The sequence below is a fragment of the Petromyzon marinus genome, chromosome 7, assembly GCF_048934315.1.
Source record: "Petromyzon marinus isolate PM22_M1 ecotype Great Lakes invasive population chromosome 7, UKy_Petmar_22M1.pri1.0, whole genome shotgun sequence".
NCBI classification, from domain to species: Eukaryota; Metazoa; Chordata; class Hyperoartia; order Petromyzontiformes; family Petromyzontidae; genus Petromyzon; species Petromyzon marinus.
The window spans coordinates 12592879-12606443 of NC_133673.1; the positions used below are offsets into that span (position 1 = coordinate 12592879).

At 53.4% G+C, this 13565-nt stretch overlaps 1 protein-coding gene across 5 annotated transcripts in view; it reads right to left on the minus strand.

Annotated features, from left to right (window-relative positions):
- Positions 1-13565, minus strand: part of MYBPC1 (myosin binding protein C1) — a 95196-nt gene that overhangs the window by 36201 nt on the left and 45430 nt on the right. For all 5 annotated transcript variants that reach the window (XM_076065408.1, XM_032949182.2, XM_032949181.2 and 2 more), the window contains 8 exons: positions 12007-12173; positions 11204-11369; positions 10390-10496; positions 9188-9217; positions 7234-7373; positions 6134-6293; positions 5755-5859; positions 4487-4675 (listed from right to left, as the gene is read on the minus strand). In XM_076065408.1, the coding sequence (XP_075921523.1) occupies positions 4487-4675; positions 5755-5859; positions 6134-6293; positions 7234-7373; positions 9188-9217; positions 10390-10496; positions 11204-11369; positions 12007-12173 (1064 nt within the window). The remainder of the gene's footprint in view (positions 1-4486; positions 4676-5754; positions 5860-6133; positions 6294-7233; positions 7374-9187; positions 9218-10389; positions 10497-11203; positions 11370-12006; positions 12174-13565) is intronic.

Below are 13565 nucleotides of genomic sequence, written 5' to 3' on the forward strand. Positions count from 1 at the left end.
GTGGTGGGCGAGGGTGGTGGGTTAGGGTTGTGGGCTAGGGTGGTGGGCTAGGGTGGTGGACTAGGGTGGTGGGCTAGGGTGGTGAGCGAGGGTGGTGGGCTAGGGTGGTGGGTTAGGGTGGTGGGCTAGGGTTGTGGGCTAGGGTGGTGGGCTAGGGTGGTGGGCTAGGGTGGTGGGCTAGGGTGGTGGGTTAGGGTGGTGGGTTAGGGTGGTGGGCTAGGGTGGTGGGCTAGGGTGGTGGGCGAGGGTGGTGGGCTAGGGTGGTGGGCTAGAGTGGTGGGTTAGGGTGGTGGGCTAGGGTGGTGGGCTAGAGTGGTGGGCTAGGGTGGTGGACTAGGGTGGTGGGCTAGGGTGGTGGGCTAGGGTGGTGGGCGAGGGTGGTGGGCGAGGGTGGTGGGCTAGGGTGGTGGCGGCTGGAGGTGCCGAGGAGGTGCGGGAGACGCCCACAGGGACGAGTGTCCCCCGTATTTATAGAGGCGAGGAGAGAGACAAGGGCTGGGACTCTTAGACACTCCCACCATCATCACTAACCGGCATCGTCAACATCACCCACCCATCACCCCACCACCCTCCCATCACCAGAATCATCATCAACCCCCACCATCACCTCTCACCATCACCAGAATCGTTATTCCGACCATCACGAATAGCATCATCACTCCAAACGTCACCAATCATCACTCACTCACTGAAATACTTCACGCATTCAGGCAAACACGTATCCAAGTACACAGCCACCGAAGGATGTATATTCAGTGATAGAACCGCAAACCAAACCATTTACACATTCAACCCCTGTAACCCAACCACCGACCCATTCAACCACTCACTCATTCACCCTCTCACTCCTCGAACCACGCAGCCACTCAAAATACTCCTTCACCCACCCACCCACTCCTCAAAGCACCCGCTAACCCACTCTGACTCGCAACTGAACACCACCACCTCACCTCCCCTATGCCACTCACTCCCCATGGCACTCACCACCCCCCCCCCATGACACTCACCCCCCATGGCACTCACCCCCCCCCCCCATAGACACTCACCCCCCCCCATGACACCCCCCCATAACACTCACCCCCCCATGACACTCACCCCCCCATGACACTCACCCCCCTATAACACTCACCCCTCCCATGACACTCACCCCCCTATAACACTCACCCACCCATGACACTCACCCCCCTATAACACTCACCCACCCATGACACTCACCCACCCATGACACTCACCCACCCATGACACTCACCCACCCATGACACTCACCCACCCATGACACCCACCCATGACACTCACCCACCCATGACACTCACCCCCCTATAACACTCACCCCCCTATAACACTCACCCACCCATGACACTCACCCCCCCCCCCCCATGGCACTCACCCCCCATAACACTCACCCCCCCCCCCCCATGACACTCACCCCCCCATAACACTCACCCCCCCCCCATGACACTCACCCCCCAATAACACTCACACCCTCCCATGACACTCACCCCCCCATAACACTCACCCTCCCATAACACCCCCCCCCACGCCGCTCACCCCCCACGCCACTCACCCCCCACGCCACTCACCCCCCACGCCGCTCACCCCCCACGCCACTCACCCCCCACGCCACTCACCCCCCACGCCGCTCACCCCCCACGCCACTCACCCCCCACGCCACTCACCCCCCACGCCGCTCACCCCCCACGCCACTCACCCCGGGTATTTCTCGCCTCCTAATTCGCCGCTGCTCTCTCCCGAAAGCGATCCTCCTCAAGAATGCGGCCACTCTCAAAATCCTCGTTCCGGAGTCCGCGTGACACCCGCAAAGTGCAGGCACAGCGGCCCTGGGGGGCGGGGGGCTCGTGCCCCCCCCCCCTCTCCTCCTCCTCCCCCCCCCCTAATGAACAGAATTGTCCCTCCCCACATTCGATGGCAACTCCTCGACGTGACAGAGGTGGACACTGAGTTACCAATGGTAACAGGTGGACAATGATGGTGGGTGGACATTACTAGTGAGTGACCAATGGTAATAGGTGGACAATGATGGTGGGTGGACATTACTAGTGAGTGACCAATGGTAATAGGTGGACAATGATGGTGGGTGGACATTACTAGTGAGTTACCAATGGTAATAGGTGGACAATGATGGTGGGTGGACATTACTAGTGAGTGACCAATGGTAATAGGTGGACAATGATGGTGGGTGGACATTACTAGTGAGTGACCAATGGTAATAGGTGGACAATGATGGTGGGTGGACATTACTAGTGAGTTACCAATGGTAACAGGTGGACAATGATGGCGAGTGGACCTTACTAGTGAGTGACCAATGGTAACAGGTGGACAATGATGGTGGGTGGACATTACTAGTGAGTTACCAATGGTAATAGGTGGACAATGATGGCGAGTGGACATTACTAGTGAGTGACCAATGGTAATAGGTGGACAATGATGGCGGGTGGACCTTACTAGTGAGTGACCAATGGTAATAGGTGGACAATGATGGTGGGTGGACATTACTAGTGAGTGACCAATGGTAACAGGTGGACAATGATGGTGGGTGGACATTACTAGTGAGTTACCAATGGTAATAGGTGGACAATTATGGCGAGTGGACATTACTAGTGAGTGACCAATGGTAATAGGTGGACAATGATGGCGGGTGGACCTTACTAGTGAGTGACCAATGGTAATAGGTGGACAATGATGGTGGGTGGACATTACTAGTGAGTTACCAATGGTAATAGGTGGACAATGATGGCAAGTGGACATTACTAGTGAGTGACCAATGGTAATAGGTGGACAATGATGGCGGGTGGACCTTACTAGTGAGTGACCAATGGTAATAGGTGGACAATGATGGTGGGTGGACCTTACTAGTGAGTGACCAATGGTAATAGGTGGACAATGATGGTGGGTGGACATTACTAGTGAGTGACCAATGGTAATAGGTGGACAATGATGGCGGGTGGACCTTACTAGTGAGTGACCAATGGTAATAGGTGGACAATGATGGTGGGTGGATCTTACTAGTGAGTGACCAATTGTTACAGGTGGACAATGATGGTGGGTGGATCTTACTAGTGAGTGACCAATGGTAACAGGTGGACAATGATGGCGGGTGGACATTACTAGTGAGTGACCAATGGTAATAGGTGGACAATGATGGTGGGTGGACCTTACTAGTGAGTGACCAATGGTAATAGGTGGACAATGATGGTGGGTGGACCTTACTAGTGAGTGACCAATGGTAATAGGTGGACAATGATGGTGGGTGGATCTTACTAGTGAGTGACCAATGGTAACAGGTGGACAATGATGGTGGGTGGACATTACTAGTGAGTGACCAATGGTAACAGGTGGACAATGATGGCGGGTGGACATTACTAGTGTGTGACCAATCGTAACAGTTGGACAATGATGGCGGGTGGACCTTACTAGTGAGTGACCAATGGTAATAGGTGGACAATGGATCTGATACCCAGGATCTTATCGTTGCCGGCTCAGCATCTAGGGGCCTGTGAACCACCTGCCCATCCATATAAATTCATTTTTTAATTTTAAACAAGTTTCTAACGTGCAAAACCGCCTAACTTGTCAAGCAAATGCCAGACGGAAATGAAATTAAAATGTTCGCAGCAACGACGGCAGTTCTATTGTAAACGTACAAATACACACCGTGCCATCAAGACAAATTGTGAATCTGTCTGCTCCCGTATTCAAACTAACTCCATGTCAGCCAGGTCGCTGTTGAAACAGGGGCGATGCTGCATGCGTCCACGCGGTATGTCGTCCCGTGGGTTAAATAAAGGACGTTGCCACGGCTGCTGCGCCGCTACCGCCAATAAAATGCCCGCGAGTAATCGTTCGCAGGGACGCAGCTGGGTACGCGAGGAGTCATCGACCTAAACACAGTGCATCGTTGCGCTCATCATGCAAAGAATCGTGTCGTGGGTGTACCAATCTGGGGGATGCATATGCGACGTAATAGCCGCTCGATGGCTCGCTAAGAGTCGTGTTTTTTTGTGCTGTGCCCCATGCTCCCAACCACCCCCCCCCACCCCCAGACCCAGAACATCCAGCTACCCCGGTAGATCCATAATAGAAATGGTTGGGGTTAGACCGCGTAAATATTAAGGTGTCGTTAACCCCGCCGCCGTCCGACACAGCCAATTAGTAAGGTTTGTCACGTAAAGAAAACGCGCCAATTCGTTACTTGTACAACAACACCGGTGTGTTGGAGAATAAACCCACAACATTTACAATCCGAGTCACGACCAGCATCATCGGGCGACAACTCTGGATGTTTTGTTTACGTGACAAACCTTACTAATTGGCTGCGTCGGGTGGCGGCGGGGTTAACGACACGTTTATATTCACGCGATATAACCCAATCATCTCTATTGTGGATAATGTTGGTCGCGAAAACCTGCATGTGACATGCACAGGTGGTTATCGTGAATATTAATGAGCGAACCCGGTTAACTCTCACCGATGGGCACGAAGGGTCGGCTCGGTGAGCTGGGCAGCGACATTCCGATGGCGTTGACGGCGTAGATGCGCATCTCGTACGAGACGCCCTCGATCATCCTCTTTGCCTCAAACTCCAGCTCCTTCCACAGGTCAAAGTTCAGCCTCATCCAGCGGTAGCTCTGCTTCTTCTTGCGCTCGATCACGTAGCCTGAGGGCGGGGCGGGGGGTCGATGGAAGAGACACGTGAGATCACGAAGGGGGGGCCCATTGAGACGTCATCATCATCATCATCACCGCTGTGTCAAGTCAGCACCCTGTGACCTCACAATCCAACCTGTGACTTCACAATCCAACCTGTGACCTCACAATCCAACCTGTGACCTCACAATGCAACCTGTGACCTCACAATCCAACCTGTGACCTCACAATCCAACCTGTGACCTCACAATCCGGCGCCAATGGTTGGCGCAGACATTACAAGCCAAACATCCTTAAACTGATTATGACTTCACTGGCTCTTCTTCAGCAATGCTTAGCCATGTAACCGATGCCGGTAGACGGTGTACTATGTCATGCATTGAAATCCTAAACTGGCTTCGACTTGAATGAGTCTCATCAGCAAGCCGTGATATGACAAACTGCCGCCACCGGTTGGTGTTGACATCACAAATAATGGAGACATTTAACTAATTTCAACTTTGCCACACCTCACCAGCTGAACGTGGCCACATAAGCCAATGCATCACAAAAGCAACGAAGACTTGAACTGGTTTCCACGTCAGTGGGTCCCATCAGCGAGCCACCGCTACCCGTCGGCGTGGCCATTCCAGGCTTGCAAACCCTCGAACTGGTTTCTACTTAACTGGGCCTCATCGGCAGCACTTAGCCACGTAAGCAATGCGACCGTTCCCCGTAGCGATGGAGAGCTTCGTCCGAGGGAGACGGCCGCGGGCGTCGCCGCGTCCCGACGCGCAAACTCCCAGTGGCGAACTGGGCTCGCGTCGCTCGGTGGTCGACGTTCGAAGCAGGGATCGCGACCCTCAAAGGAATGGCGTCACCCACGTGGTCGCCCCCCCCCCACCCCCACCCCTCCCACGATCAAACAAATCGCTCGAGACGCCCGGTGTACGGCAGCAAGAGCGGTTTACGCGAAACGCCGTCGCCGCGAGAGGTCACACGTTGGGCGTCCTTCGCCCGACTATCCGTGGCGAGCGAATGAGTGAATGGAGGGGCAATGCCAGCATCCGGGCGGGCGGGCGGCAGGGCGGACCACGCGGCCGCTCTTACCCAGGATGGGCAGACCCCCGTCGTACGCGGGGGGTGACCACTTGGCGAAGCACCAGTCCTCGCCCACTTCTCCGATGGTGGGAGCCATGGGGGGGTCCGGCACGTCTGAGGATGAGAGACGAGGAGGTTCAGTCCGCGGTTGGGGGTCAATGCTCATGAGTGGACACCGACTGTTAGAGATTTGACAATGCTCATGATTCTACGACGATAGACAATGCCAGCAAGCGAACAATCCTAGCTAGAGAACAATGCCAACAGGTGGACAACGCTGCCAGGTGGACGATACTAGTGAGTGACCAATTGCAATTGGTGGACAATGCTGGCGGGTGGACAATGCTCATTGCTGGGTGGACACTGCGGGGTTGCTGCGGTCACTCACCCACGACCTTGATGTGCATGTCGGCCTTGTCCTCTCCGGCCTCGTTCTGCACGGTGATGGAGTACTCGCCCTGGTCCCCACGCTCCGCGCAGTCGATCACGAACGTGCTGTGGTCCGGGAACGACTCGACGCGCACGCGGCCCGCGATCGTGGAGATGCCCTGTGAGAGAAGTGTCGTGGGAACGGTGGAGGTCAGTCACTTCCGCGTCGATACAGGAGCTGGAATTGGAGGTGAGTCCGACGCAGAGTCACTTTTGTCAAGGCAAATCGAGGGATTTTTACGAAGCTTCACAAACAACAACAACAACAACGATGACAACAACATGCATTTTGTATCGCATTCACAATGTCACCAACGTCTCGGAGCACTGGCGTTTTCGTTTTTAGCTAGCCGGGGAGACCCCATGATGGCAGCTGTCCCCTTGCGGCATATGGTGGACGCAGCGCTGGCCAGCAGGTGAGCATTAGGCTGGCAGTCGGGTTACTGTTAAGAAGCTGAAAAATTAATATTTGATGATGATAACAACTTTTATTATGATGACCACTACTATTATGAGAATGACATTAACACTGATGATGATCACAGTGATGATGATGATGATGATATTGGCTGATACTGAGATTGCTTTAATATAATTTAGACATGATCATTATTGTAACTTCGGCAATGATGATGCCGGCGATGATGTTGCTGAGGATGACATCGATCACAGCGACAAAGATCCCCCGCATAGTCTTAACAGACCGTTGGGCAAGTGCTGTTAGCGAGTAGCACCTACTGTATTGAAGGCCGGTACGACACACGAGGGGATGGGGTGGCCAGCAATGGCCGCCTTTGTCTCCCTAGCGGCGATGTTTGCACACTGCACCGGGCACTCATTTGAGGCTGAGTCGATCTAGGGGAGGCCCATGGCCGGTTCAAATAATCCGTCACTGGTGTTGGTGGCCGTGAACGGGAATCGACACTCGGGGCGTTGGGTTCGTAGCGCAGCGCGCTAACCGCTGCACCCCCGCTCCCCCGGGTAGATACACGTGCACGCACGCACACGCACACGCACGCACACGCACGCACACACGCACGCACACACGCGCGCGTGCACCTGGTCTCCTCTCTGCCAGATGACTTTGGGCGCAGGGTCCCCGGTGATGGGCACGTCCAGGCGCAGCTTGTTCCCGGCCACCACCACGATGGTATTCTGCTGCATCTTGTCGCTCGTCTCCAGGTGGATCTTGGGCGGTTCTGATGAGAGAGTTCGCGTACCCCCCAAACGCAAGATTATGGTCGCGAAACGTCTCCACATTGCCATGGCGCGGGAAGGGGGGTGGGGGGGGGGTCCGGTCTGCCCAGAGCAACGGTCGCCGTTGAGGTGGTTTAAAATGGGACCAATTTTCTCCGCCCTGGGGATATAAATGTGCTCGCTGCATGCACCAACCTCGGGTCGGGAATGTGAACTGATATGTTCGCCACTTGCGAGTCAACTGGACGTCCGCGAACAAGAGCTTTGTAGCTCATCGGATTCCCCCAGTATAAATAAATATTCGGATTCTGGATTGTTACCACTGAACTCCACAACCTGGCCAGGCACTGTCTCGAAATATAATATAAAAAAAAACACTATGAAAATTAGAATAATTTACAGCTGTGTGTTTATCCGCTGCTGGATGAGGGGTTCCTCACCCCGTGCGGGTTTTGGGAGTTATTTGATTAAACTTCACGACGTTGGTGAGTGCCGGCTGACACAAGAGTTGTCTAGGACCATTTCAGATGTCACTCGCCACCGATGTTAGCCGTGGCTGGGAATCGAACTTGGGTCGCCCGGGGTTCAGGGCATGGCGAGGGAACCACTGCAACATCGCTCCACTCACCGATCTTACACTCAGTACAGGTAACATCCAATCAGAGCACAGGACAAGCCAGTGGTAATAATTACACTCACAGTACAGGTGACATCCAATCAGAGCACAGGACAAGCCAGTGGTAATAATTACACTCACAGTACAGGTGACATCCAATCAGAGCACAGGACAAGCCAGTGGTAATAATTACACTCACAGTACAGGTGACATCCAATCAGAGCACAGGACAAGCCAGTGGTAATAATTACACTCACAGTACAGGTGACATCCAATCAGAGCACAGGACAAGCCAGTGGTAATAATTACACTCACAGTACAGGTGACATCCAATCAGAGTACAGGACAAGCCAGTGGTAATAATTACACTCACAGTACAGGTGACATCCAATCAGAGCACAGGACAAGCCAGTGGTAGTAATTACACTCACAGTACAGGTGACATCCAATCAGAGTACAGGACAAGCCAGTGGTAATAATTACACTCACAGTACAGGTGACATCCAATCAGAGCACAGGACAAGCCAGTGGTAATAATTACACTCACAGTACAGGTGACATCCAATCAGAGCACAGGACAAGCCAGTGGTAATAATTACACTCACAGTACAGGTGACATCCAATCAGAGCACAGGACAAGCCAGTGGTAGTAATTACACTCACAGTACAGGTGACATCCAATCAGAGTACAGGACAAGCCAGTGGTAATAATTACACTCACAGTACAGGTGACATCCAATCAGAGCACAGGACAAGCCAGTGGTAATAATTACACTCACAGTACAAGTGACATCCAATCAGAGCACAGGAAAAGCCAGTGGTAATAATTACACTCACAGTACAGGTGACATCCAATCAGAGCACAGGACAAGCCAGTGGTAATAATTAAACTCACAGTACAGGTGACATCCAATCAGAGCACAGGACAAGCCAGTGGTAGTAATTACACTCACAGTACAGGTGACATCCAATCAGAGCACAGGACATGCCAGTGGTAGTAATTACACTCACAGTACAGGTAACATCCAATCAGAGCACAGGACAAAGCCGATGAACACCAATAGGCTTTAAGCTGGATTTAAAATGTGCCGCTGGGTCACGATTCCTGGCAGTAGGAAGGGAGTGGGGGTCAGCTTTCGCGGTCCTGCACAGTGCAGAGCAGCAGACCGCACGGAGGTGCGAGCGTGGCCCAGTTCTCACCTTGTCTTGGCACGTAGTCAATCTTCACCTCTGAAAGAAATAAAAAAAAATCAGACATCGTTTTGGAGATGTTTTTTGTTGTTGTAAACAATCGCGTCATTGTCTCTACCCCACGTTTTTACATCAGCCATGTCAATAGCAGCATCTTACTTGCTGTGCCGTCCCGTGCTCTCTGGGACCATCTCAATGTTCAGCTAGTGGAGTTTGGATTCTTAACGCATCAAAACTATAAAAAAACATGAGAACAAGTTTTCCCCTTTTTTCCCTGGCAACAAAACAGCTGTGTTAAGATGTTAAAACACCAAACTGAAACCTTTTACAAGGAATCATGTCTGCATTAACCACAATACTTGTGGTCAGAATGCAAACAAAAAAACATACTCTGATAATGATGCATTGTCCTTGGAACTGATTTGTCCACACCAGAGACAGCTTTCTTTTGAGCCTCGTCTCAAAACGGTGTCAGACCAGAGGACGCCAAAAGTTGTCCACTCACAGAGCCGCCACCGGCTGCATCCGTCCCCTACGGACCTCTGTCGGCTCTCTCGCCCCGCGTCGAGAGACTCCTCATGGTGAGCACGCTGCGCGTGTGGAGTGTGCGAGCCGGAGAGTCGGCTTGCTATGGAGGCCGAGCCCTGTTAGCCCGAACCACTCACCCACCCACCTATCCACCCACCCACCTACCCACCCACCTACCTACCCACCCACCCACCTACCCACCCACCCACCTACCCACCCACCCACCCACCTACCCACCCACCCATCTACCCACCCACCCACCTACCCACCCACCCACCTACCCACCCACCTATCCACCCACCCACCTACCCACCCACCTACCACCTCCTCCTACGCTTTGCTATAATGAGGCAATCGGAGTCGTGCGAGCTCTTGAAGCCCTGTCTCGAAAGCTCACCCTGCAGGTTCTCTCTTCGTTTCCTCGTTTCCATCAACACGGCGCGGCATTTGGAACCTCCGGTTTGAAATGCGCCACTTTTACAAACGAAAATTACGATCGTTATTTTATTGTTTGTTGTTGTCGTTGTTGTGCTCGTCGCTCAACCCTTGCCTGCTGCTGCCGCCACATCATCAACAATGACGACGACGACGACGACTCATCCGACCTCGCGGCGAGGACCATCTCCGCGAGGCCGCGGGGTTGGCGAGTTTGCACGGCGCGCGGGGCGGCCGGCGATGCTCACCCAGCATGTTGAGCTTGGCGGAGAGCGAGATGGCGTAGCCGTCCGGCACGAATGTGTAGTCGCCCTCGTCGGCCTCCGTCACGTTGTCGATCGTGAGCTTGTGAATCCTGCGGAGGGGGAGGCGCGCAGGGAAAAGCGACGGCACGGCCGTGACCGCTTGGGACGGCGCTCCCGATGGGGGGGGGGGGGGGGGGGAGGATACTGGCAACGATGATTACGATGATGATGATGATCATGATAATAATAATAGTCATCGAGAGTGATGGTGAAGATGATGATGACAAAGATGATGATGACGCTCCGGGTAACGACGATGATTGTAGTCCTCCTGACCAGACAGGAAGTGTAATGACGAAACAGTGGAGATGGCGATGATGATGACGACGACGACGACGATGATGACGACGATGACAATCCTCAAGACGATAATGGTGAGGACACTGATGACTGTTGATGCAATGATGATCTTACAATCAAGCACGACCTTGATTTCCCGTTAAGATGATATCAATGACAGTGGCAATAATAAAAAGTGCTCAACGATTGATTCCTAGATTCGTGATGATGATAAGGACAACAATGGTTGCTATGATGATGACGCTCAATGCAACAATGGTTGCTATGATGATGACAACAATGATGATGATCACGGTCGCTTTCTCACACGTGGCAAGATGATGATGATGATGACGACAAGGGTGAAGACAATGACGACGACGATGATTATGACGACAAAGGTGAAGACAATGACGACGATGATGATGATGACGACGACATCGACGGTGGCACCCCACGCCGACGTGACCACGCCCACCTGCCCACGTGCGTGGCGTTGATGCGCGGGGTGGGCATCACCTCCACGCCGTTCTTGAACCACCGACCCGTCACCTTCTCGTCGGACACCTCGCACTTGAACACGGCCTGCTCCTGGGCCTTGATGGTCAGATCCGCGATGCTCTGCAGCACCTCCAGCTGCTTCTCTGCGCCGTTCAACAGCAGCAGCAGCAAACGACAACGCAAGCACACGGCTCACATTTGCGACGCGCCCTTACGTAACCAGCGTCTCGGAGCGGCAGACGCACACAGGCGAAGAACGGGAGGGAAGCTGGAGGGTTCACACAGCGTGCAGGCGGCGGTTGGACAGTGGAGGAGGAGCAGCAGCACTTGTGTCCGTACGTCTGCACGTTCATCCCTCCATCGCTCTGTCCGCTCGTGCCTCCATCCATTCGTCGATTCCTCTATCCGTCCATCCGTCCGACCGTCTGTGTGTCCCATCCATTCATCCATCAGTCCGTCCGTCCGTCCACCCGTATGTCAATTTGTCTATCCATCTATCTGTATGTCCGTCCCTTTTGTATTTGTCCATCCCTCCGTCTGTTCGTTCATCCCCTTCCATCCGTCTGTCCCTCCATTCGTCCATCCGTCCGTCCATCCATCCATCCATCTGTAGTGACTTTCCCTCCCATCCGTCCATCCGTCCGTCTGTCCGTTGGTGTGCGTGCGTGTGTCTGTCGGTATGCGTGCACGCACGTACGAGTGTGTGTGCACGCACGTACGAGTGTGCGTGCACGCGCTTGCGTATGTGCGAGTGTGCGAGCGCGCGTGCGATGTCCGTACCCTCGACGTGCAGCTCGGCCATGGACTCGCCGCCGTTTGTGCGCACGCTGTAGCGGCCCGCGTCCTCCTTGGTGGCGTCGTTGATGATGAGGCAGTGGCGAGTGCCGTCCTTCTTGAAGCGATACTTGAACGTCTCCTCGCGGGTCAGCTCCACGCCGTCCTTCATCCTGCGGGGACACGGAGACGTTACTATGTCCGGGTTCGCGTACATTCCCTCGCACGCGCTCAGTCGGAGGTCATCTAAGTTTTTGCTTCGTGCTCGTTCATCATCGGCCATCGGCCACGGTCTATCCAGCAGTGGATAGACGATGGCCGATGGTCTCCCCAAGCCGCTGTCCTTCCTCATGTCCCTGTGATACCGAAGTTGATCTCGTTTCTGCACGTACTAATAATATTGTACAACAATCATTATTCTTAGAATAATCTCATCGCTGGCTCTATACAAATGAATTGTTGAGTGAACATCTGAGGCGGGTGGAAATCTTCTGTGTCTGTGTGTTGGGGCAATTGTGGGGAGAGCTGGGGCTGACATTTAATTTTCTCAGGGGGTAACACATATATATGCTGTATTATGAATGACAAACGTTAAATGATCAATTAACATCCAAAAATGAGAGAGGGCAGTGTTGCCACTTGACAAGGGGCCGGCTTCACGGGTGCGCGGTGACCTCGCTCGCTGTGTCTCGCGCCGGGTCCTAGGAGAGCGTTCACCGTTACCGGCTGAGGGATGCGAGCTGGGGTACGTATGTGTGTATGTATGTTGAACTTCTTTCGCACCGTACGTAGCCAACCGTGCTAATTGGAGGCGCGGGGGAAGGGCAGCAAACTAACACGTAAAAAGCTGTTTTCAAGAAATGAGTTTCCAATCCATTTGATTTGAAAATGCACAGCTCCAGCGGATTCATAATATCGGACGGAAGAGCGCTCCAGACGGCCATAGAAGCGCATCCAAAAGCGCCACGCGATGCGGTGACCATTGTCTTTGCTCGGCGGCTCGCCAAAAGCCGCTGCTGCTGCTTCGAGGATGACCGGACCGGAGTTCGCGTCATGATGGTTTATGCTGCTTGAAGAGATCAGCAGCAAGTCTTTACTGACTCTGATGTTTCCATCCTACCTGCCGATGTCAGCTGTTATTTCCTACTCTCTGTGTCTCTCTCTCTGTGCCTCTTGGATTGCACTCTCATGCTCACATGTCCTTTGGATAGCACTATCATGATCACATGCCCTTTGGATTGCACTCTCATGTTCACATGTCTTTTGGATTGCACTCTCATGCTCACATGCCCTTTGGATTGCACTCTCATGCTCACATGTCCTTTGGATTGCACTCTCATGCTCACATGTCCTTTGGATTGCACTCTCATGCTCACATGTCCTTTGGATTGCACTCTCATGCTCACACGTACTTTGGATTGCACTCTCATACTAGGCAAGTCACCGATGCGGTGGCATACTAAGCTCGTGCATTGACACGCTAATCTCTCACAATACAATAGCCACTTCCACAGCCTCAGGGAGACCATCTCTAGCCCTGCCCTCTTACCCTGAGGCTGCACCCA